General features: G+C 41.6%; 1 protein-coding gene across 3 annotated transcripts in view; it reads left to right on the top strand.

Annotated features, from left to right (window-relative positions):
- The window catches only part of DNAAF4 (dynein axonemal assembly factor 4), a 66,941-nt gene that overhangs the window by 25,969 nt on the left and 14,332 nt on the right, over positions 1 to 26,640 (top strand). For all 3 annotated transcript variants that reach the window (XM_015142294.3, XM_015142295.3, XM_028850951.2), the window contains exons 4-6: positions 2,814 to 3,045; positions 19,958 to 20,103; positions 23,851 to 23,960. In XM_015142294.3, coding sequence (XP_014997780.1) covers positions 2,814 to 3,045; positions 19,958 to 20,103; positions 23,851 to 23,960 — 488 coding nt within the window. The remainder of the gene's footprint in view (positions 1 to 2,813; positions 3,046 to 19,957; positions 20,104 to 23,850; positions 23,961 to 26,640) is intronic.

The following is a 26,640-nucleotide window of genomic DNA, read 5'->3' as shown; positions in this document are numbered from 1 at the left end:
GATCACGCCATTGCACTCCACTCTGGGCGACAGAGTGAGACTCCGTCTCAAAAAAAAAAAAAAAAGAAAAAAGAAACATGGGAGACCTGGACTTATGATTGGCACCTATATGGGGACTGTTTTGTGGAATTGAGCCTGTAACCTGTGGGATCTAATGCTAACTCCAAGTAGATAATGTCAGAACTGAATTAGCTGGTGTTAGAGAATTGGTAAGCATAGGAAAAACCCACAAATTTGGTGACTGCAAGTGAACTATGGAGTGTTGTGAGGGTATATAAGAGGCGTAAACAGTTTTTTTTTTCTCTGTACACTCTTGTTTTTCTTTTTCTTTCTTTTCTTTTTTTTTTTTTTTTTTGAGAGAAGTCTCGCTCTTTTCTCCCCGGGTTTGAGTGCAGTGACTTTATCTCGGCTCACTGCAACCTCCACCTCCCGGGTTCAAACGATTCTTCTGCCTCTGCCCCCCAAGTAGCTGGGATTAAGGCACCTGCCACCATGCCTGGCTAATTTCTGTATTTTTTAGTAGAGCAGGGTTTCACAGTGTTGGCCAGGCTGGTCTCGAACTCCTGACCTCAGATGATCTGCCTGCTTCGGCCTCCCAAAGTGCTGGGATTACAGGCATGAGCCACCGTGCCTGGTCATTGTACTCTCTGTTTTTCTTTGGTGCATGTAGTCTCTCTTTTCTGTTTTTCATAAGCTTTGTGTTACTTTCTTCTTCGTGTTTTTGTCTTCATTGTAGTTCCTTTACTTACTGTGTGAAGCCTTTCTTGGTTTCTCCTCTTCATCACTTCTTTCTGAAGAGCTGGACTATTTCTGTCTCTAATATAGCTTATTATAAATTAACATTATGCATATAGTTCCCTTAACTACATCTTGGCTATAATACCAGAACTTTCCTGTTATTTTTCATTGTAAGAACAGTCTCATTTTTGGTAATTAAGACTTAGTCTTATGCATTTTAAAAACTTCATGTAAAATTCATTCTTCTTGCAGGGATTATGATGGGTGAGGGTGTCTGACTCTTCACATATTCTTTCTTTTTCATGTCTTGGGGCAGAGAGTGAAAAAAGGCAGACATATAATTAGGCTGGGTGAAGTCGTCTTCTTTTAGGTTGTGGCTTCCTCTCTAACACGGAGTGTTCATCATGCCTTATTGTGAGTCACTTAAATTTTGTTTCATTGCCATGTGTAGATTCTTCCTGGTTCAGTCTGTTGGCAGCTCACTGGCAACTCTCTGAACTTAATATGTAGTAATAATTAGCATATTTTGTGCTTAATTTAAGCCTGAGGTAAAATTGGGACTACAGGAAATTTTCATTCAATGTCCTGTGAAATTTATTTTAAAGTCAGCATCTCACAGGAAAATAATCAGTCTTCTAGAAGAGAGTATTATGTCATGTAGATATTATAGAGCACCTTTGAGTGCACAGGTTTCATACTTGTAATGTTAAATCTCTATTTTAAAGTAGTACAACCTTTAGGGACCTTCATCCTAGCATATCCATATTCTAGAACCACTTCAGATGTCCTATTTTTTTTTTTTTATTTTTATTTATTTATTTTTTTGAGACGGAGTCTCGCTCTGCCGCCCAGGCTGGAGTGCAGTGGCCGGATCTCAGCTCACTGCAAGCTCCGCCTCCCGGGTTCCCGCCATTCTCCTGCCTCAGCCTCCCGAGTAGTTGGGACTACAGGCGCCCGCCACCGCGCCCGGCTAGTTTTTTGTATTTTTTTGTAGAGACGGGGTTTCACCGTGTTAGCCAGGATGGTCTCGATCTCCTGACCTCGTGATCCGCCCATCTCGGCCTCCCAAAGTGCTGGGATTACAGGGTTGAGCCACCGCGCCCGGCCCAGATGTCCTATTTAAATGTAAATTAATTTAAATGTACATTAATGAAACTTAAACAAAATTTAAAATTCAGTTCCTGAGTCTCAGTAGCCACATTTGAAGTAGTTAATTAACCACCTGTGGCTAGTGGCTACTATATTGGATAGCACAGGCATTTTGATCATTGAAGTAAGTGCTTCTCTCGTGGATAGAGTTAAGAAATCTTTCTTACCATAGGGAAGTCAGATACATGGAGTCACTCATGTACACCAACTAGGTACTCTATTTCACAGGGGTTTTTTTTCTTGCCCATGTGAGGGAAGTTTGTGAAAGGGAGAAAAGTTGCTACACACCTGTAGAAGATACTGCTTTCAAATTCACCTGGTATTTAGCTCTTCGAAAGTGTCAGACAACTGTGCAAACATAGGTTTTGCAGCAGGATTAAGACTTCAAATATTTCCACCCACCAGAGACAGACCATCTTGTTCATCCTTCCTATTTCCTTTTCTACTATTCCCTCTTCAGTTGACACAACTTCAGTTGACAGGGTAAGACTTGGGATAAGTTGAAAAGCAAATGTTTGAGTATATGTGTTGGTGTGTATGTATAGATTTTGAGAGAAGTGGCTTAACTCCTAGAATAATAAATTTATATTATTTTTTCCACCAAGCCCTTAGATACCATCTAATTGAATGCCTGCCCACATTTTACATATAAGTAAACTGAGGTTGGAGAAAGTGATTGCCTAAGATCATATAGCTAATGGTAGATCTGGGACTAAAACCTTTGTTCCATGATGCCAACACCAATGGTTTCTCTCCTGAATCATTTACCTTTCCCATTTTAATTCAAAATTCACTACTATCTGTTGTTACACATACAATGGCAAGAGTTTAGAGGTATGAATAATTAATTATTGTAATGAATTTCTCATTTAAAGAAATGTTGCTTTTATGTATTTTAAAGAATTTGGTAATTGCAATTTTTATAGATTGAAGAAGAAGAGAGGAAAAAAATAGAAGATATGAAAGAAAATGAACGGATAAAAGCCACTAAAGAATTGGAAGCCTGGAAAGAATGTCAAAGAAAAGCTGAAGAGCAAAAAAAAATTCAGAAAGAAGAGAAATTATGTCAAAAAGAAAAGCAAATTAAAGAAGAAAGAAAAAAATTAAAATATAAGACTAGTACTAGAAATTCGGCATCAAGAAATCTTGCTCCAAAAGGTAAAATGATTAAGACTTTCTTGAGTAGTGAGTCCTGTTGGTGACGTATATATGACACTTTTCTTTTTTTGTAAATATATTCACAGCATTAGGTTACTATTTTGGCATATTGAGAATAAGCAATTCAGTACAAAGACTAAAGTAAAAGACATTTCTTCTTTCGGGGGTAATGAAGTTTTCTTTCTGTTTTGTTTTGTTTTGTTTTGTTTTTTGAGATGGAGTCTTGCTCTGCTGCCCAGGCTGGAGTGCAGTGGCACGATCTCGGCTCACTGCAAGCTCCATCTCCCGGGTTCACGCCATTCTCCTGCCTCAGCCTCCTGAGTAGCTGGGACTACAGGCGCCCGCCAACACACCCAGCTAATTTTTTGTATTTTTAGTAGAGACAGGGTTTCACTGTGTTCACCAGGATGGTCTGGATCTCCTGACCTCGTGATCTGCCCACCTCGGCCTCCCAAAGTGCTGGGATTACAGGCGTGAGCCACCACGCCCAGCCGGTAATGAAGTTTTCTAATAAAATGAACAAGGAGGCACCTGTAGTCCCAGCTACTCGGGAGGCTGAGGCAGGAGAATGGTGTGAATCTGGGAGGCGGAGGTTGCAGTGAGATCATGCCACTGCACTCCAGCCTGGGCAACAGAGTGAGACTCCTCCGTTTAAAAAAAAAAAAATTAGCAAGGATTCATTCAAGGATTCAAAAAGAAGAGTATCTTCTTTGCTTGTGTGCTTTCTTTTGAAATTTACAGAGATGTTGTTAAATAAGTGCTTAACTCAGGCTCAGGCCCAAAAAGACTTGGAGTGGACTAGCAGTGTCAGAAGCATTCATTTATTCCATTAGAGATAAGAAACTAGGAATTTCATTAAAAGACGTTTTCCTCACATCACTTAGGAAAATTAGTACTATAAGAAAACTTACTCTACAGCAAATAAAGGTTGCTTCTAGCTTTTAATCTTGATGTGTTCAAAAATAGGTAAATTAATGTAATTTTTTTTTCTTTTTTTTTTTTTGAGAGAAGGTCTGGCTCTGTCGCCCAGGCTGGAGCGCAGTGGTGCGATCTCAGCTCACTGTAACCTCTGCCTCCCCAGCTCAGGCCATTCTCCCTTGGCTGGGACTACAGGCCATGTGCCTCAACGTCCAGCTAATGTATTTTGTACTTTTTGTAGAGACGAGGTTTTGCCATGTTGCCCAGGCTGGTCTTGAACTCGTGAGCTCAAGCAATCTGCCTGCCTTGGCCTCCCAAAGTGCTGGGATTGTAGGCATGAGCCACCATGTATGGCTGATACAAATATATTTCTGTTTTTGTGTGTGTATGTGTGTGTGTTTTTAAAATTATTATTTCAGTAGTTTTGGGGGAACAGGTGGTGTTTGGTTACATGTGTGGTGATTTCTGAGATTTTGGTAGACCCATCAACCAAGCAGTGTACACTGCACTCAATGTGTAGTCTTTTATCCCTCACCCCCGCATCCTTCACCCCAAGTCCCCAGGCCCATATCATTCTTATGCCTTGGCATCCTCATAGCTTAGCTCCCATTTATGAGTGAGAACATGGGCCGGGAGCAGTGGCTCACACCTATAATTCCAGCACTTTGGGAGGCCAAGGCGGGCAGATCACCTGAGGTTGGAAGTTTGAGACCAGTCTGACTAATATGGAGAAACCCCATCTTTACTAAAATTACAAAATTAACTGGGTGTAGTGGCACATACCTGTAATCCCAGCTACTCAAGAGGCTGAGGCAGGAGAATTGCTTGAACCTGGAAGGCGGAGGTTGTGGTGAGCTGAGATTGTGCCATTGCACTCCAGCCTGGGCAACAAAAGCAAAACAACGTCTCAAAAAAAAAAAAAAAAAAAAAGCAAGAACATATAGTGTTTGCGTTTCCATTCCTGAGTTACTTCATATAAAATAATCGTCTCCAACTCCATCCAGGTTGCCAAGAATGCCATTATTTTATTTTATTCCTTTTTATGGCTGAGTAGTATTCCATGATTTTATATATATATACACACACCATATTTTCTTTACTCATTAGTTGATGGGCATTTAGGCTAGTTATATATTTTTGCAATTGCAATTGTGCTGCTATAAACATGAGTGTGCAAGTGTCTAATGAATTCTTTTTCTTTAGGTAGATACCCAGTAGGGGGATTGCTAGATCAAACGGCAGTTTTACTTTTAGTTCTTTAAGGAATCTCCACACTGTCTTTAATAGTAGTTGTGCTAGTTTACATTCCTACCAGCAGTGTAAAAGTGTCCCTTTTCACCATATCTACACCAACCTCTGTTATTTTTTCATTTTTAAATTATGGTCATTCTTAACAGTATCGCATTGTGGTTTTGATTTGCATTTCCCTAATAATTAGCGATGTTGAGCATTTTTTCTTATGTTTGTTGGACATTAGTTTCTTTGTTTATTTATTTATTTTGAGACAGAATTTCGCTCTTGTTGCCCAGGCTGGAGTGCAATGGCACGATCTTGGCTCACCGCAATCTCTGCCTCCCAGATTCAAGCAATTCTCCTGCTTCAACCTCCCGAGTAGCTAGGATTACAGGCACGTACCACCATGCCTGGCTAATTTAGAGATGGGGTTTCTCCATGTTGGTCAGGCTGGTCTTGAACTCCCGACCTCAGGTGATCTGCCTGCTTCAGCCTCCCAAAGTGATGGGATTACAGGCGTGAGCCACTGCACCTGGCTGGACATTTGTATATCTTCTTTTGAGAATTGTCTATTCATGTCCTTAGCCCACTTTTTGATGGGATTGTTTGTTTTGTTCTTACTGATTTGTTTGAGTTCCCTGTAGACTGTGGATATTAGTCCTTTGTCAGATGCATAGTTTGCGAAGGTTTTCTTCCACGCTGTGGGTTGTCTATTTACTGTGCTGATTATTTCTTTTGCTGTGCAGAAGCTTTTTAGTTTAATTAAGTCCCATCTATTTATCTTTGTTTTTGTTGCATTTGCTTTTGGATTTTTGGCCATCAAATCTTTGCCTAAGCCAGTGTTAGAAGGGTTTTTCCAGTGTTATCTTCTAGAATTTTTATTGTTTCAGGTCTTAGGCTTAAGTCTTTGATCCATCTTGAGTTAATTTTTGTGTTAGGGGAGAGATGAGGATTCCGTTTCATACCCCTACATGTGGTTTGCCAATTATCCCAGCACTATTTGTTGAATAGGTTGTCCTTTCCCCACTTTATTGTTTGCTTTGTCAAAGATTGGCTGGCTGTATTTGGCTTTACGTCTGGGTTCTCTATTCTGTTCCACTGGCCTATGTGCCTGTTTTTATACCAGTACTATACTGTTTTGGTAATTATGGCCTTGTAGTATAGTTTGGAGTCAGGTAATGTGATCCCTTCAGATTTGTTATTTTTGCTTAGTCTTGCTTTGGCTATGTGGGCTCTTTTTTTGTTCTACGTGAATTTTAGGATTGTTTTTTCTAGTTCTGTGAAGAATGATCATGATATTTTGATGGGAATTGCGTTGAATTTGTAGATTGCTTTTGGCAGTATGGTCATTTTCACAATATTGATTCTACACATCTATGAGCATGGGATGTGCTTCCATTTGTTTGTGTCATCCACGATTTCTTTCAGCAGCGTTTTGTAGTTTTCCTTGTGAGATCTTTCACCTCTTTAGGTTAGGTATATTCCTAAGTTTTTTGTTTTTTTGTTTTGTTTTGTTTTTGGGTTTTTCTTGCAGCTACTGTAAAAGGGGTCAAGTTCTTGATGTGATTCTCAGCCTGGCCCTTGTTGGTGTATAGTAGTGCTACTGATTTGTTTACATTGATTTTGTATCCTGAAACTTTGCTTGAATTCATATATCAGATCTAGGAGCTTTTTGGATGAGTCTTTAGGGTTTTCTAGGTATGCGATCATATCATTGGCGAACAGTGACAACTTGACTTCCTCCTTACTGATTTAGATTCTCTTGATTTCTTTCTCTTGTCTGATCGCTCTGGCTAGGGCTTCCAGTAATATGTTAAATAGAGTTGGTGAAAGTGGACATCCTTGTCTTGTTTCAGTTCTCAGGGGAAATGCTTTCAACTTTTCACTGTTCATTATAATATTGGCTGTGGGTTTGTCAAAGATGGCTTTTATTACCTTAAGGTATATCCCTTCTATGCCCATTTTGCTGAGGGTTTTAGTCATAAAGGGATGCTGGATTTTGTCAAATGCTTTTTGTGTGTGTGAGACACAGTCTCACTCTGTTCCTTAGGCTGGAGTGCAGTGGTATGATCTCGGCTCACTGCAACCTCTGCCTCCCAAATTCAAACGATTCTCCTGCCTCAACCTCCCCGATATCTGGGATTACCGGTGTGCACCACCACACCTAGCTAATTTTTTGTATTTTTTAGTAGAGACAGGGTTTTGCCATGTTGGCCAAGCTGGCCTCAAACTCCTGACCTCAAATCATTTGCCTGCCTCGGCTTCCCAAAATGCTGGGATTACAGGTGTGAGCCACCACGCCCAGCCTCAAATGCTTTTTCTGCATTTATTGAGATTATCATAAGATTTTTGTTTTGACTTCTGCTTATGTGGTGTATTATATTTATTGATTTGTGTATGTTAAACCAGCTCTGCATCCCTGGTATGAAACCCACTTAACCATGGTGTATTACCTTTTTGATATGCTTTTGCATTTGGTTAGCTAGTATTTGGTTGAGTAGTGTTACATCTGTGTTCATCAGGGATATTTGGTCTGTAGTTTTCTTTTTTTGTTATGTCCTTTCCTGGTTTTGGTATTAGGGTAGTACGGGTTTTATGGAATGATTTAGGGAGGATTTCCTCCTTATCTTTTGGAATAGTTTTAGTAGGATTGGTACCAGTTCTCTTTGAATGTCTGTTAGAATTCAGCTGTTGGGCCGGGAGCGTGGCTCATACCTGTAATTCCAGCATTTGGGAGGCCAAGGCAGGCGATCACCTGAGGTCAGGAGTTCGAGACCAGCCTGCCCAACATGGTGAAGCCTCATCTAACTAAAAATACAAAAATTAGCAGTGTATGGTGGCGCATGCCTATGACCCCATCTACTCGGGAAGCTGAGGCAGGAGAATCGCTTGAACCTGGAGGTGGAGGTTGCAGTGAGCTGAGATCTCACCACTGCATTCCAGCCTGGGGGCAACAGAGCAAGACCCTGTTTTTTAAAAAAAAAAAAATTTCAGCTATGAATCCATCTGGTCCTGGACTTTTTTTAGTTGGCAATTTTTAAATTACTGTTTCAATCTCCCTACTTGTTATTGGTCTATTCAGAATTTCTATTTCTTCCTGGCTTAATCTGGGAGGATTAATTCCTTTTAGGTTTAGGAATTTATCCATCTCCTCTAGGTTTTCTAGTTTGTGCGCATAAAGGTATTCATAATAGCTTTGAATGATTTTTTGTATCTCTGTGGTATTGGTTGTAATTTCTCTCATTTCATTTCTAATCGAGCTTATTTGGATATTCTTCTTTTCTGGGTTAATCTTACTAATGGTCTATCAATTTTGTTTGTCTTTTCAAAGAACCAGCTTTTTGTTTAATTTTTCTTTTGTATTTTTTTTCTTTCAGTTTCATTTAGTTCTGCTCTGATCTTTGTTATTTCTTTTCTTGTGCTGGGTTTGGGTTTGATGTGTTCTTGTTTTTCTAGTTTCTTGAGGTGTGAACCTAGATTGTCTGTTTATGCTCTTTCGGACTTTTTGATGTAGGCATTTAGTGCTATGAACTTTCCTCTTAGCACTGCTTTTGCTGTATCCCAGAGGTTTTGATTGGTTGTATCACTCTTATCATTCAGTTCAAAGAATTTTTAAATTTCCATCTTGATTTCATTGTTGACCCAAAGATCATTCAGAGGAAGGTTATGTAATTTTCATATATTTGTATAGTTTTGAGCGTTCGTTTTGAAGTCAATATCCAGTTTTATTCCACTGTGGTCTTAGAGAATACTTGATGTAATTTTGATTTTCTTAAATTTATTGAGATGGGTCAGGCACGGTGGCTCACGCCTGTAATCCCAGCACTTTGGGAGGCCTAGGTGGGCAGATCACGAGGTCAGGAGATCGAGACCATCCTGGCTAACATGGTGAAACCCCATCTCTACTAAAAATACAAAAAATTAGCCAGGCGTGGTGGTGGGCGCCTGTAGTCCCAGCTACTCGGGAGGCTGAGGCAGGAGAATGGCGTGAACCCGGGAGGCGGAGCTTGCAGTGAGCTGAGATTGTGCCACTGCACTCCAGCCTGGGCAACAGTGCAAGACTCCGTCTCAAAAAAAAAATAAAACCAAAATTTATTGAGATGGCCGGGCACAGTGGCTCACGCCTGTAATCCCAGCACTTTGGGAGGCCGAGGCCGGTGGATCACCTGAGGTCAGAAGTTTGAGACCAGCCTGGCCAACATGGTGAAACCTCGTCTTTACTAAAAATACAAAAATTAGGCTGGTGTGGTGGTGGGGGCCTGTAATCCCAGCTACTTGGGAGGGTGAGGCAGGAGAATCACTTGAACCCAAGAGGTGGAGTTTGCTGTGAGTCGAGATCATGCCACTGCATCCCAGCCTGGGCGACACAGTGAGGCTCTGTATCAAAAACAAAAACAAAAACTTATTGAGACTTGTTTTGTGGTCTATCATTTGGTTGGTTTTGGAGAATGTTCCATGTGCTGATGAAAAGAATGCATATTCTGCAGTTGTTGGGTAGAATGTTCTGTAAATGTCTGTTAAGTCCATTTGTTCTAGGATATAGTTTAAATCCATTATTTCTTCACTGACTTTCTGTCTTGATGACCTGTCTTGTGCTGTCGGTGGAGTACTGAAGTCTCCCACTATTATTGTGGTGCTATCTCATTTCTTAGGTCTAATAGTAATTGTTTTATAAATTTGAGAATTCTGGCCGGGCGCAGTGGCTCACGCATGTAATCCCAGCACTTTGGGAGGCCAAGGCAGGTGGATCACAAGGTGAGGAGTTTGAGACAAGCCTGACCAACATGGTGAAACCCCGTCTATACTAAAAATACAAAAATTTCGGTGGTGCGCACCTGTAGTCTCGGCTGAGGCAGCATGCCTGTAATCCCAGCTACCCAGGAGGCTGAGGCAGGAGAATTGCTTGAATCTGGAGGTGGAGGTTGCAGTGAGCCAAGATTGTGCCACGGCACTCCAGCCTGGGTGACAGAGCGAGACTCTGTCTCAAAAAAAAAAAACAAAAAAGGAAATAAATAAATTTGAGAGTTCCAGTGTTAGGTGCATAAACATTTAGGATTGTGATATTTTCCTGTTGGACTAATCTTTTTATCATTATATAATGTCCTTTTTAATCTTTTTAAACTGTTGTTGCTTTAAAGTCTGCTTTGTTTTGTATGCTACTCCTGGTCAGGCGCATTGGCTCATGCCTATAATCCCAGCACTTTGGGAGGCTGAGGTGGGCGGATCACAAGGTCAGGAGTTGGAGACCAGCCGGGCCAACATGGTGAAACTCTGTCTCAACTAAAAATACAAAAATTAGCCGGGTGTGGTGGTGCGCACCTGTAGTCTCGGCTACTCGGAAGGCTAAGGCAGGATAATCACTTGGACCCAGGAGGCAGAGGTTGCAGTGAGTCAAGACTGTGCCACTGTACTCCAGCCTGGGCAATAGAAAGAGGCTCTGTCTCAAAAAAAGGGGGGGGGGGAAGAATAGCTACTCCTGCTCACTTTGGTATCCATTTGCATGGAATATCTTTTTCCTCCCTGTTACCTTAAGTTTATGAGTCTGCATATGTTAGGCAAGTCTGTTAAAAGACTTACTTGGTTGGTTGACTTTTATCCATTTTGACATTCTGTATCTTTTAAGTGGAGCATTTAGGCCATTTACATTCAACGTCAGTATTGAGATGTGAGGTACTGTTCTATACATCATGCTAGTTGTTGCCTTATACCATATTTTTTTTCATTGTGCTGTTGTTTTATAGGTCCTGTGAGATTTATGCTTTAAGGAGGTTCTATTTTGGTATATTCTAAGCTTTTGTTTCAATATTTAGAACTCCTTTTAGCATTTCTTGTAGTGCTGGCATGGTGGTGGCAAATTCAGCATTTGTTTGTTTGAAAAAGACTTTATCTCGCCTCTGGTTATGAAGCTTAGTTTCACTGGATACAAAATTCTTGGCTGATGATTATTTTGTTTAAGGAGGCTAAAGATAGGACCGCCATCCCTTCTGGCTTGCAGGGTTTCTGCTAGGAAGTCTGCTGTTAATCTGATAGGTTCTTCTTTATAGATTACCTGATGCTTTGGCCTCACAGCTCCTTTTTTTTTTTTTTTTTTTTTTTTTAGACAGAGTCTTGCTCTGTCACCCAGGTTAGAGTGCAGTGTCACGATCTCAGCTCGCTGCAACCTACAACTCCCGGGTTCAAGCAATTCTCCTGCCTCAGACTCCTGAGTAGCTGGGATTATAGGCACCCGCCACCACGCCTGGCAAATTTTTGTATTTTTAGTAGAGACGGGGTTTCACCGTCTTGGCCAGGCTGGTCTCGAACTCCTGACCTCGTGATCCAGCCTCCTTGGCCTCCCAAAGTGCTGAGATTACAGGTGTGAGCCACCATGCCCGGCCTTGCCTCACAGCTCTTAAGATTCTTTCTTTCATCTTTACTTTAGACAATGTGATGACTATGTGCCTAGGCAGTGATCTTTTTGCAATTAATTCCCTGGGTGTTCTTTGAGCTTCTTGTATTTGGATGTCTCGATCTCTAGCAAGACCAAGGAAGTTTTTCTCGATTATTCCCTCAAGTATGTTTTCCAAACTTTTAGATTTCCCTTCTTCCTCAGGAGCACCAGTTATTCTTATGTTTGCTCGTTTATATAATCCCAGATTTCTTGGAGGCTTTGTTCATTTTTTAAAATTCTTTTTTTCTTTGTCTTTGTTGGATTGGGTTCATTTGAAAGCCTTGTCTTTGAGGTCAGAAGTTATTTCTTCTACTTGTTCCGTTCTATTGTTGAAACTTTCCAGTATATTTTGCATTTCTTTAAGTGTGTCTTTCATTTCCAGAAATTTTGATTATCTTTTCTTTATAATATCTATTTCTCTGGAGACTTTTTCATTCATATCCTCCTGTATTTTTTTTTTAATTTCTTTAAGTTGACTTTCACCTTTCTCTAGTGCCTCCTTAAGGAGCTTAATAATCAACCTTCTGAATTATTTCTCTGGCAATTCACAGATTTCTTCTTGGTTTGGATCCATTGCTGGAGAGCTAGTGTATTCTTTTGGGGGTGTTACAGAACCTTGTATTGTCATATTACCAGAATTACTTTTCTGGTTCCTTCTTATTCGAGTAGACTGTTTCAGTGGTAAGATCTGGAACTCAAAGGCTACTGTTCGGATTCTTTTGTCCCATGGGCGTTCCCTTGATGTGGTGCCCTCCCCCTGCCACTAGGGATGGGGCTTCCTGAGAGCCATACTGCAGTGATTGTTATTGCCCTTCTGGTTCTAGCCACCCAGTTGGGCCCCAGGCTGGTGCTGGGGAATATCTGCAAAGAGCCTGTGATGGCCGGGCGCGGTGGCTCAAGCCTGTAATCCCAGCACTTTGGGAGGCCGAGACGGGCGGATCACGAGGTCAGGAGATCGAAACCATCCTGGCTAACACGGTGAAACCCCATCTCTATTAAGAAATACAAAAAACTAGCCGGGCGAGGTGGCGGGCGCCTGTAGTCCCAGCTACTCGGGAGGCTGAGGCCGGAGAATGGCGTTAACCCGGGAGGCGGAGCTTGCAGTGAGCTGAGATCCGGCCACTGCACTCCAGCCTGGGCGACAGAGCGAGACTCCGTCTCAAAAAAAAAAAAAAAAAAAAAAGAGCCTGTGATGTGATCCGCAGGTCTCCCAGCCATGGATACCAGCACCTGTTCTGGTGGTGGCAGGTGAGTGAAGTGGATGCTGTTGGAGTCTTTTGTTGTAATTTCATTTAGTGCACTTCAAGTACTGGTTATGCTAGCAGTGAAGTTGTCACGTGGACAGACTCAGGACCTTTGGCTAGACAGGGTATTGCAGGAAGTGGAATTAGCTGTTGTTTTCTCCTTTGGAGCAGGGTTGTTCTGTTCTGAGTTGCTATAGTGGCTTGAGTTGGTTGGGCTCCAGCCAGGAGGTGGCACTTCCAAGAGGGCACCAGCTGCAGTATAGAAGAGAGATATAATCTTGATGTTGGTCAGGACAAGTACTCGGGTTTCTCAGGTGACGGGCAGAGCCATAGAGCAGGTAGAGAAAAACCATCAGGTGGGGGCAAGGTTAGTTGGGTCTGGGCTCAGACTCCCCTTGGGTGGAGCTTGCTGTGGCCACAGTGCGGGTGGAGGGGTGAATCTCAGGCCAATGGAATTATGTTCCCAGGGGCATTATGGCTGCCTCTGCTGTGCCATGCAGGTCACCAGGGAGGTAGGGGAAAGCCGGCAGTGACAGGCCTCACCCAACTCCTAGGCAGCCCACCAAGGCCAGTCTCACTCCAGCCATGACACCCCAACCGCACTGAGTTTATATCCAGGCAGTCGGTGAGCAGGGCTGAGATCTTGCCCCAGACTATAAGCCTTGCCACTGAGAAAGCAAGAGGGCTCTTAGGCCTCACCAGTCCCTGCCTGCCCACACTATTGGCTGTGGCTTCCGCACTCGCGTCTGTACTTCCCATTTGCACCCCCCACCACCAATTTCTGCTTAGGAAAATTCCTGCTCAGTCAAAATTATTGCAAAGTTCAGCTGCAAGCTTCCTTCACCCTGCGGTCCCGCCTCATTTCCATTGGCTGCCTTCCCTTCTCCAAGGACCTCTGTGAGATCAGGCCAGGAATGGCTGCTTTGGACTCCAGCTGGGGATGGAAGTGCCTACAGGGCTCTTCCTGTTGCTTCTTCTACTTCTATATTTTGCTCAGCTCCCTAAATCTATTTTGGCTCAGGGTAAAGTTAAATCCTTCCCCTGTGATCTGGATTTTCAGGTTCCCCAGTGGGGATGTATGTTCAGAGACTGACCTTTTCCTCCCTCACACTTTGGGAACTCAGTTTTTCAGCTGTCTTGTGGCATTGGCAGCAGCAAGCCACTTCTTTCAAAGGGTCTGTGAATTCTTTCAGTTTTCCTGCAGTGTTTCTTGCGGTGTTCCTGAAGTGATTCTTAGAGTAAAAGTTCACAATGTGAGTCTCCATATACTGTTCTGCCCATCCAAGTGACAGCTGCATGTTAATCCTGTCTCCTATCTGCCATTTTCCCTCCTATCTCCCAATGAATATAATTCTATAGTGAAAGCTACAAGTTTGGTTTTATCTAATTTTAGAATATTAAACTTTGTTTTGGATGCATTTTCCACCGGGCGCAGTGGCTCGTGCCTGTAATCCCAGAACTTGGGAGGCTGAGGCGGGCAGATCACCTGAAGTCGGGTGTTCAAGACCAGCCTGACCAACATGGAGAAACCCTGTCTCTACTGAAAATACAAAACTAGCCAGGCATGGTGGTGGACGCCTGTAATCCCAGCTACTTGGGAGGTGCTGAGGCAGGAGAATCGCTTGAACCCAGGAGGTGGAGGTTGCAGTGAGGCGAGATCGTGCCATTGCACTCCAGCCTGGGCAACAAGAGTGAAACTCCATCTCAAAAAGAGAGAAAAAGAAATATTTAGTATTTTCCTTACATAAGTCATTATTGAATTCCTATAACATTTTAGTATAAAATCACATATATAATAATAATAATTAACATTTATTAAGTGACTACTATGTGCCAGGGGATTTTATTGCTTGGGTCACTCAGTCTTCACAACACTTCAGTCTAAGTGCTCCTGTTCTTATTTTAGAGGAAATAGATGTTCAGGAAAAAAAGATAACTATGAATAAGTAAACTTGCAGAATTTGAACCCAGATCTGTTCTGCATCTGAAACCTGTGCTAATTCCACCAGGTTATATGTCTTTACTACTTTAACAGTGAGGCTTGGCATGTTGAAAAGTCTTTTAGAGGCTGGGCATGGTGGCTCACTCCTGTATTCCCAGCACTTTGGGAAGCGGAGGTGGGTGGATCACCTGAGGTCAGGAGTTCCAGACCACCCTGGGCAACATGGCGAAACCCTGTCTCTACTAAAAATACAAAACTTAGCCAGGCGTGGTGGCGTGCGCCTGTAGTCCCAACTACTCAGGAGGCTGAGGCAGGAGAATCGCTTGAACCCAGGAGACAGAGGCTGCAGTGAGCCAAGATCACGCCACTGCACTCCAGTGTGGGCAACAGAGTGAGACCTTGTCTCAAAAAAACAAAGAAAAAGTCATTTAGATTGAAAAAAAAAAAAAATATATATATATGCTTTTTAAAAAATTTGCTAATATTTTATAAGCAATTGTCACATTTATCTTCATATTGAGATTTAGTTATGTTTTTCATTCCTCATACTGTTCTTGTCTAGATTTTATACAAAATTATACCAGACCCATATACTATAGAGCATTTTTCTTTTTCTACTATTTGAAACAATATAGTTAGATAAGAGAAATATCTGTTGTTTTAAAGTTTAGTAAAACTTCCCCTACAACTGTCTAGGTCTGGTTTTTTTTTTTTTTTTTTTAATAGATTTAGTTTCTATAATAGTTATTGATTATTGAAATTTTCCAAAGTCAATTTTGGTAATTTGTCTTCTAAATTGTGCGTTTTATCTTTTCAAATTCATTTCCATAAAGTTTTCATTTGCTTATCCCTACTTTATCTATAGTTATATAATTTACTAATTTCTAATATTGTTCTTTTTTTTGAGACAGGATCTTACCCTGTCACCCAGGATGGAGTGCAGTTGATCCAGCTTGATTCTTAATAAAGTAATCTATCCTTTGTTTCTGGTTGTTTTAAAATTCTTCCCCTTGGTATATTATGGGTTCATTAGTATAAGTTCAATTTTATATTTATTTATTTGTCTCATAATATCATAACTTGGAGCATACTGTCACTCAAAGAACTTTGTCATTCATCAATTCTGGGAATTTCAAAACTATTGTCTTCAAATATTACCTTCTTGCTGGTAATTTACCTTCTTGGTTCACTCCTGTAATCTCAAGCACTTTGGGAGGCTGAGGTGGGCAAATTACTTGAGGCCAGGAGTTCGAGACCAGCCTGGCCAACATGGTGAAATCCCATCTCTACTAAAAATACAAAAATTAGCTGGCTGTGGTGGCACACAGCTGTAATCCCAGCTACTTGGGAGACTGAGGCATGAGAATTGCTTGAACCCAGGAGGCAGAGGCTGCAGTGAGCCGAGATCGCGCCACTGCACTCTAGCCTGGGTGACAGAGTGAGACTCTGTCTCAAAAACAAAAACAAAAACAAACAAATATTACATTATTGTATTCTCTTGTTTTCAGTATATATTTTTAAATTATACAGATGTTTTTCTTTTTTTTGAGATGGAATCTTGCTCTGTCATCCAGGCTGGTACAATCTCAGCTCACTGTAACCTCTGCCTCCTGGGTTCAAGCAATTCTCCTGCCTCAGCCTCCTTAGTAGCTGGGACTACAGATGTGCACCACCACACCAGGCTAATTTTTGTATTTTTAGTAAACACAGGGTTTCACCATTTTGGCCATGCTGATCTTGAACTCCTGACCTCAAGCAATCCACCTGTCTTGGCCTCCCAAAATGCTGGGATTACAGGCGTGAGTCACCTCACCTGGCCAACTTTCTTGTATTCTCTTTATCTTCCTCAGCTATGTTCTGTCTAATATCCTCAGATCTATCTTCTAGTTTATAAATTTTCTTTAACCATGACTAATTTTATTTTAAACTTGTCCAAGATGTTTTTAATTTCAGTGACAATATTTTTCATTTTGAAAGTTCTGTCTTTTTTCACACCTCTCTGTTCTTTGTCACTAGCTTCTTAGTTTTCATTATTGATGCTAGCCTGTCTTTACTGTCTTTAAGTAGGTATGTTTAAAATGATTCATCTCTTTCAGATTGTTGTGCTATTTCAAAATCTTAGGGAGCCAGTCGTCTGATTTGTTGTGTCTGCTGATTGTTCCTCATACTGGATTGTTTCCTCTTGCGAATTGTGCTTTTTTACCTGACCACTAATCTTCTGCAAAAACTTCTTTGTGTGTATGTTTGAGGAAATATCATATATTCTTTTTTACAAAAGACTTCTTGATGAGGAATACCTGGAGCTTCAATTTCTTACAAGAGACTTTTTTCCAAGCTTTACTTTCTAAGACTAGTGAGCAGAGATCGTATAAGCATCCTTTTCACTAAGAGTGACGCCCACTGGGCACGGTGGCTCACGCCTATAAACCCAGCACTTTGGGAGGCCGAGGTGGGTGGATCATGAGGTCAGGAGTTCGAGACCAGCCTGGCCAACATGGTGAAACCCGTGTCTACTAAAAATACAAAAAAACTAGCCGGGCATGGTGGTGCACATCTGTAATCCCAGCTACTCGAGAGGCTGAGGCAGGAAAATCGCTTGAAGCCGGGAGGTGCCACCCTTCTATGATTCTAGTTTCATTTACACCTTCCTACCTCTGTACCTGTATCAGCATTAAATTTCCATTCTCCAGCCATTGATATTAATCTATTTGCATCTAAAATCTTTCCAAACAGCTTTGTGTTCACTTTTGAGATGACCCTGGCTTTAAATTCGGTGATGAGGCCTTTCCTTTACTTACTTTTGAAACTGAACTATATGTTGAACCTTTTATTTATTTTTTATTAAGAATTTGTATGTGTTCATAACAGTTTACCTTTTCATAAAATTGCATGTAAAACTTTGTAGTAAAAGTTTTAACCTGTGTTGCTACAAACAGCAAATTTCTTTTTTGTGTTTTGCAATTTGCAAATAGCAAATAGAAGAGTTTGTAAATTAGATACATGAGTTTGGAAATTATATTTCTTATTTTTACTGTAACTAGTGGTCACTTTAATATTTTTTATAAACGCATAAAGATTTGTTTTTCTGTAGCAAAATAGTTTTTTTAGTTCTTCTCATGGGATAATAGTGATGATTTCCTACATGTTCTATATCGTATTAATCATTAGTATTATTAGTAATCTGAAGTAAAATGAAGTATACTTCGTTTTCACTTTCTATTCTATTTTCCTTCTTTTTTTTCTTTTCTTTTCTTTTATCTTTTCTTTTTTTTTTTTTTTTTTGGTGAGACTTGCTCTGTTGTCCAGGCTGGAGTGCAGTGGCATAATCTTGGCTCACTGCAGCCTCTGCCTCCCAGGTTCAAGTGATTCTCCTGCCTTAGCTTCCCAAGTAGCTGGGATTACAGGTACCCGTCACTACGCCTGACTAACTTTTTGTATTTTTAGTACAGATGAGGTTTCACCATATTGGCCAAGCTGGTCTCCAACTCCTGACCTCAAGTGATCCACCTGCCTCAGCCTCCCAAAGTGCTAGGATTACAGGTGTGAGCCGCGGCGCCAAGACCTATTTTCCTTCTTTTGTATTACTATTTAAAACTATTATTTACAGGCTGGGTGTGGTAGCTCACACCTGTAATCTCAGCACTTTGAGAGGCCAAAATGGGAGGACTGCTTGAGCCCAGGAGTTCAAGACCAGCCTGGGCAACAAAACAAGACCTCATCTCTACAAAAAAGCATACAAACAAAAAATTAGCCATGCATGGTGGTGTACACCTGTAGTCCCAGCTCTTGAGAGGCTGAGATGGGAGGATTGCTTGAGCCAAGGGGTTCAAGGCTGCAGTGTGCTGTGATTGCATCACTGCACTCCAGCCTACGTGAGAGTAATAACCCTGTCTCTTAAAAAAAAAAAAAAAAAAAAGGATACTATTTACAACATTTTTGGTGTGTTCTCCACTGCTTTAGAAAACCCATTCTTTTTCATTTTGCTCTCAAGTTCCCCACTCCTGGGTTCTTAATGTTATTTCTCTGTGTTCTGGAACATTTCTTTGAGTAATGTATTCAGAAAAGATGACTAGGTAGTGTTGGCTGAGTTCTTACATACCTAGAAATGTCTTTTGCCTTTATGAGTGAGCAGCAGTTAACTTGGATATAAAATTATTGGGACCTTGTATTAGGTAGGTTCAAGCCAAGCATTGTAAAATAAAGCCCCAAATGTGCAGATCAAATAAAGATAAAAATTTAGTTCTCTTTAATGTAATACTTTGTTATGCAACAGTACTCAACAACTGTGTTCCACAAGGCCATCCTGGCAGATGGGATCACCTCTGTTATCACATTATTTGGCTTTCATGTTTGAGTCTAAGAGGGCTTTTTCCCTCCTTGCCCCAGTCCTTTGAAATGTCTAGTCAAGACCCTTTCCAAGTTTTTGTTGCTTGTTTGTTGGAGATGGAGTCTCCAACACGCGATCTCGGCTAACTGCAACCTCTGCCTGCTAGGTTCAAGCAAATCTCTTGCCTCAGCCTCCCAGGTAGCTGGGATTACAGGTGCACGCCACAGGCCTGGTTAATTTTTATATTTTTAGTAGAGACAGGGTTTCACTGTGTTGGCCAGGCTGGTCTTGAACTCCTGACCTCAGGTGATTGGCCCGCCTTGGCCTCCCAGAGTGCTGGGATTACAGACATGAGCTGCTGTGCCCATCCTTGCCACCAATTCTCATTCGTTTTCTTTGATGGCTAAAACTTCTTACACTTTTGTAAGAAAGCATATAGGAGATAATGTATATAGGAGATATTGCTATGGAGTGTAAGGAGATAGAGGTGGTATTGGCAGTGGTGGTTTTGCCTATGTGCCCTTCTCTAGAGTTGATGTTGAGTTACCTAAAGTATCTTCCCTTAGAGTTGATGTGAATTAAATACTGGTTTTACAAAGAGAACCCCAGAAAAGTAGCTGAGGCCATTGATAAAGAGCAGGTAGGTCATTGGCTGCCGTATTATCAGTGCTAAACTTTGCATTTTTTTCTTGCAGAAAATATATTTGATTTATTTATTTAGGACTTGGGGGTTAGCTTTGATGTGTAATTAAAAGTCAGTTGATGGTTAACTAGAAAATGAGAAATAAGTGACTTGCTTGCTACCATTGTTTTTGAAGGGAGAAATTCAGAAAATATATTTACTGAGAAGTTAAAGGAAGACAGTATTCCTGCTCCTCGCTCTGTTGGCAGTATTAAAATCAACTTTACCCCTCGAGTATTCCCAACAGCTCTTCGTGAATCACAAGTAGCAGAAGAGGAGGAGGTAGATATACTTACTGTAATTACCACAAATGAAAATACTTTATTTTTATTTCATCTACTGAAATTAGTACTGGTTCTGCGTTTCTTAAGTATTTATTACACTAAATAAATAATGTCATTAATATATTTTAGAATTTCCTTATGAGAAAATATATTTTGCAGATTTTTTTTGGCTCCAGAATAGTGATAAGAGAACACTGATTTAATATATGTACAGTAGGCCGGGCACAGTGGCTCACACCTGTAATCCCAGCACTTTGGGAGGCCAAGATGGGTGGATCACTTGAGGTCAGGAGTTCGAGACCAACCTGACTAACATGGGGAAACCCCATCTGTACTAAAAATACAAAAAATTAGCCAGACGTGGTGGTGGTGCATACCTGTAATTCCAGCCACTTGGGAGGCTGAGGCAGAAGAATTGCTTGAACCGGGGAGTCAGGGGTTGCCCTGAACTGAGATCTTGCCACTGCACCCCAGCTTGGGTGATAGAGTGAGACTTCATCACAAAACAATGAAAAACTTACATATATATATATATATATGTATATATATAGTACAGTATTATTTATTCCAAGAGATACACTACTGTACTTGCCATTTATTTTATCAAATACATCATTTTCTATAATGTTAATAGACATATAAACTCTGGATCAGTATGTGTTTGGAAAGAAGATATTTGGAAATTATTAATATATCATTACAACTAATTATTTCTAATAACAGGTATTTGTAATGTGACATTTTGGAATTAATATCTTCCATCCATGTATAAATTCCTAAGCCCTGGATTTCAAATGTTGTATATTTAGTTATATTAGCACTAAGAACTACATTGTTTTGGCTGGATGCGGTGGCTCATGCCTGTAATCCCAGCACTTGAGCCACCGCATCCGGCCAAGAATTGCATTTTTTAACTGAAAGTCTGAATTGACACATCTTTCAATTGAAAAATTGTAGATATAAGAAGATCCTTAAGACATAATGACAAGCCGGGCACGGTGGCTCACGCCTGTAATCCTAGCACTTTGGGAGGCCGAGGTGGGTGGATCACCTGAGGTCAGGAGTTTGAGACCAGCCTGGCCAACATGGTGAAACCCCATTGCTACTAAAAATACAAAAATTAGCCTGGTGTGGTGGCAGGCATCTGCCAGCTACTCGGGAGGCTGAGGCAGTAGAATCACTTGAACCCAGGGGGTGGAAGTTGCAATGAGCCCAGATTGCACCATTTCACTCCAGCCTGGGTGAAAGAGCGAAACTCCGTCTCAAAAAAAAAAAAAAGTCAATGACAATATAAATATTAATTTTTTTGTATTATTAAACAATGTATTTTCTGTATTTGTAACATTTCTATAATTATACAGTTAGAATTATTTTTAAATTGTGTTTATACACATACACACACACACCCCTTTTTATTTTTTTAGAGTTGGGGTCTTGCTCTGCTGCCCAGACTGGAGTACAGTGGGGCAATCATGGCTCACTGTAGCCTTGAACTCTTGGGCTCAAGTGACCTTCTGTATATTTTTCAGTATAGAAGAATGAAAATACTATAATGAAGAAAGGCAAAATAATAATCACATGGGCTGGGCATGGTGGCTCACGCCTGTAATACCAGCACTTTGGGAGGCTGAGGTGGGCAGATCACAAGGGCAAGAGTTCGAGACCAGCCTGGCCAATATGGTGAAACCCCATCTTTACTAAAAATACAAAAATTAGCCAGGCGTGCTGGCACATGCCTGTAATCCTAGCTATTCAGTAGACTGAGACAGGAGAATTGCTTGAATCCAGGAGGCGGAGGTTACGGTGAGCTGAGATCATGCCACTGCACTCCAGCCCTGGAGGACAGAGTGTGACTCCATCTCAGGAAAAATAATAATAATAATAATAATAATATCACATGAACTCCCAGAAAACAAGAAATTTGGCTAGAAACTTCTATCTATTATATTTCAACCAGCTAATGAGGTTTAAAAAAAGTTTAAGGCCGGTCATGGTGGCTCAAGCCTGTAAGCCCAGCACTTTGGGAGGCCAAGGCGGGTGGATCACAAGGTCAGGAGTTCAAGACCAGCCTGGCCAATATGGTGACACCCCGTCTCTACTAAAAATACAAAAAATTAGCTGGGCATGGTGGTGCATGCCTGTAGTCCCAGCTACTCAGGAGGCTGGGGCAGAAGAATCGCTTGCACCCAGGAGGTGGAGGGTACAGTGAACCGAGATCGAGATCGTGCCACTGTACTCCAGCCTGGGCAACTGAGTGAGACTATGTCTCAAAAAAAAAAAAAAAAAAAAAAAAAGTTTAACAATGTATAAATATTGCAAGATTAACATCACCGGCCGGGCGCGGCGGCTCAAGCCTGTAATCCCAGCACTTTGGGAGGCCGAGGCGGGCGGATCACAAGGTCAGGAGATCGAGACCACGGTGAAACCCCGTCTCTACTAAAAATACAAAAAATTAGCCGGGCGCGGTGGCGGGCGCCTGTAGTCCTAGCTACTCAGGAGGCTGAGGCAGGAGAATGGCGTGAACCGAGGAGGCGGAGCTTGCAGTGAGCCGAGATCGCGCCACTGCACTCCAGCCTGGGCAACAGCGTGAGACTCCGTCTCAAAAAAAAAAAAAAAAAGATTAACATCACCATCGTCGGCCAGGTGGGGTGGCTCATGCCTGTAATCCCAGCACTTTGGGAGGCCGAGGTGGGTGGTCATGAGGTCACGTGTTCAATGCCAGCCTGGCCAAAATAGTGAAACCTCGTCTCTACTAGAAATACAAACATTAAGGCCGGGCGCGGTGGCTCAAGCCTGTAATCCCAGCACTTTGGGAGGCCGAGACGGGCGGATCACGAGGTCAGGAGATCGAGACCATCCTGGCTAACACGGTGAAACCCCGTCTCTACTAAAAAAAAAATACAAAAAACTAGCTGGGCGAGGTGGCGGGCGCCTGTAGTCCCAGCTACTCGGGAGGCTGAGGCAGGAGAATGGCGTAAACCCGGGAGGTGGAGCTTGCAGTGAGCTGAGATCCGGCCACTGCACTCCAGCCTGGGCGACAGAGCAGACTCCGTCTCAAAAAAAAAAAAAAAAAGAAAGAAATACAAAAATTAGCTGGTCATGGTGGCACACGCCTGTAATCCCAGCTACTTGGGAGGCTAAGGCAGGAGAATCACTTGAACCTGGGAGGTGGAGGTTGCAGTGAGCCAAGATTGGGCCACTTGCACTCCAGCCTGGGTGACAGAGCAAGACAGAAAAAAAAAAAAAAAAAGTTACCATTATCAAATAGTATGTTAATCTGCTCTGGCTGCTATAAATAAAATACCATAGACTGGGTGGCTTAAACAATGAAGAGTCATTTCTCATAGTTCTGGAGGCTGGGAAATCTAAGATCAGGGTGCCAGCATGGTTCTTGGTAGGAGCCCTCATCAGAACCTGTAGACAACCACTTTCTCACTGTGTCCTCATAGTGGGTGAGGGACCTCTGATCTCTTTCTTCTTGTAAGGAAAGTAAACTCATTCTGGAGGCTCTCCTCTCATGACCTAAACCTAATTACCTCTCAGAGGCCCCACTTCCAAATACTGATTCACATTGATGGTTAAGGCTTCAGTATATCAATTTGGAGGAGAAGTGGGGAAGACACAAACATTCAGTGCATAACAAATAATATTTCCATCCACTGGAGGAAGATGGAAAATCTAAAAGGAAATGTTAATTTAAAAAAAAGACCTTTTTATTCTTCATAGGACTTCTTTCTCATTCTAGTGGCTACACAAACAAGCTGAGGCACGAAGAGCAATGAATACTGACATTCCTGAACTTTGCGATTTAAAAGAAGAAGAAAAGAACCCCGAATGGTTGAAAGATAAAGGAAAGTAAGTTGTTTGAACTCTGATCATGAGCTTTATCATGTATGAAGACATTAGTAGTTATCACAGGACGAGTATGGTAGCTCATGCCTATAATCCCAGCCCTTTGGGAGGCCGAGGTGGGATGATCACTTGAAGCCAGAAGTTCGAGACCAGCCTGGGCAACAAAGTGAGATTTTGTCTCTACAAAAAAACAAACAAAATAAAACATTAGCCTGGCGTTATGGTGAGCACCTGTGGTCCCAGCTACTCGGAAGGCTGAGGCGGGAGGATCCCTTAAGCTCAGGAGTTCATGGCGGTAGTGAGCTATGATTGGCCAGTGCACTCCAGTCTGGGCAACAGAGTGAGACCCTGTCTTTGAACAAAAAAAGTAGTTATCACATTCTCTAGATATTTTGTCTGTTTGTGTGTTGTTGCAGAAAGATAATCCAAATAAGCAAATAAGGTAGACAGGGCCTCCATATTTAAAAAGTCAGATAACAAGGCAATGAGGCTCTAATTTTATTTTTTTATTTAAATGTCATAAAAATGAAAAAAAAAATTACATCTTTTGGAATGCTTATTAAAATTCCTTTTAGGCCGGGTGCGGTGGCTCAAGCCTGTAATCCCAGCACTTTGGGAGGCCGAGACGGGCGGATCACGAGGTCAGGAGTTCGAGACCATCCTGGCTAACACGGTGAAACCCCGTCTCTACTAAAAAATACAAAAAACTAGCCGGGCGAGGTGGTGGGCGCCTGTAGTCCCGGCTACTCGGGAGGCTGAGGCAGGAGAATGGCGTAAAAACCCGGGAGGCGGAGCTTGCAGTGAGCTGAGATCCGGCCACTGCACTCCACCCTGGGCGACATAGCGAGACTCCATCTCAAAAAAAAAAAAAAAAAAAAAAAATTCCTTTTAAATGCCTTTTACATTTGATATAAGTCCTTCCTGATGTCTCCCATAAAAACAGACTTTTTGCAAAGCTAGAGCTGTTTTGATTATTCTTATCCATTTATTTTATTTATTTTATTTTTTTTTTTAGATAGAGTCTCATTCTGTCACCCAAGCTGGAGTGTAGTGGTGCAATCTCAGCTCACTGCAACCTCTACCCCCCAGATTCAAGCAGTTCTTCTGCCTCAGCCTCCCAAGTCTATGGTTTTACTCTTGGATTACAGGCATCCACCACTACACCCAGCTAATATTTTTTGTATTTTTAGTAGAGACGGGATTTCACCATGTTGGTCAAGCTGGTCTCGAACTCCTGACCTCTAGTGATTCGTCCACCTCGATCTCCCAAAGTGCTGGGATTACAGGCATGAGCCCCGGTGTGGGACCTATTCAAATCCATTTTTAAAAGAGGACCATTTTACTGCCTTTCAGGTCAGTGGCTCAAACACAAAGAAGATTACCATATTATCCCAGAAATTATCTTATATCTGGGCAGTCATTTTATTCATTCATTTGTATATGGATATTTTTTTTTTTTTTTTTTTTTTGAGACCTACAAGTCTCGCTCTTGTCCCCCAGGCTGGAGTGTGATGGCATAATCTTGGCTCAATGCAACCTCCACCTCCCAGGTTCAAGCGATTCTCCTGCCTCAGCCTCCTGAGTAGCTGGGATTACAGGCGCCTGCCACCACGCCCAACTAATTTTTGTATTTTTAGTAGAGACGGGGTTTCACCATGTTGGCCAGGCAGGTCTCAAACTCCTGACCTCAGGTGATCCGCCTACCTCAGCCTCCCAAAGTGCTGGGATTACAGGCGTGAGCCACTGCACCCGGCCATGAATATTTTAACATACTGATCAAAAACAGTGAATTCTGGTATATTCTGAGTGGCAGTTTGTGTTCATATTTTGAGGCAGCTATAGATATTATTTATTATATTTCATCATATATGATTCTGTGTTTATTTTCCTATTGCTTCTATAACAAACTACCACAAAGTTTGTGGCTTAAAACAACACAAATTTATTATCTATAGTTCTGTAGTTCAGAAGTCCAAAATGAGTTTTACTGGGCTAAAATTAGGGATCAGTTGCATTCCTTTTGAAGGCTCTAGGAGAAAAGCTATTTTCTTAAATTTCCAGCTTCTAAGCTATTTGCATTCCTTGGATTGTGGCTCCCCAGCCACTGATTGCATTCTTCTGAGCTCTGCTTCCATGGTCTCTTCTCCTTTTCTGACTCTCCCGCCTCCTTCTTTCTTTTATAAGGCCTCTTGTGTTTATATAAATCCCACCTACATCATCCAGGGTACTCTCTCCATCGAGCTCTTTAACTTAATCACATCTGCAAGGTCCTTTTTGCCACGTTAGGTAACATTCGTAGGTTCTGGGATTAGAATATGGACATCTTTTTTGGGGGGTGGGGGGCATTATCTGTCTACCACAATATCTGTATTTTTCTTTTCTTTTTCCTTTTTCTTGGTCTTTTCTCTTGTCTGTTACAACACCAGGAATTGTTTTGTGGCGTTTAGCTAGAGTTGGCAATTTTTCTGAAGGTTAGAAGCCTGGAACTGACAGGTTGGCTCTTCTAACTCCCAAGAGTAATACCATATATAATCTTTCCTCCTCTTTCTCTTCTTCCTTTCTTCCTTCCTATTCATTTATTCAGCCATTAAATAAGCAATTATTGATTGCTTGCTATTTGCCAGACTATAGGCACTGAACAACAGAAATCAGGAGGAGAGAGACATACACAAATACTTAAAAC

The sequence above is a fragment of the Macaca mulatta genome, chromosome 7 (genome assembly GCF_049350105.2).
Source record: "Macaca mulatta isolate MMU2019108-1 chromosome 7, T2T-MMU8v2.0, whole genome shotgun sequence".
In the NCBI taxonomy this organism is placed as follows: Eukaryota; Metazoa; Chordata; class Mammalia; order Primates; family Cercopithecidae; genus Macaca; species Macaca mulatta.
This window is presented reverse-complemented; position numbering and strand designations above follow the sequence as displayed.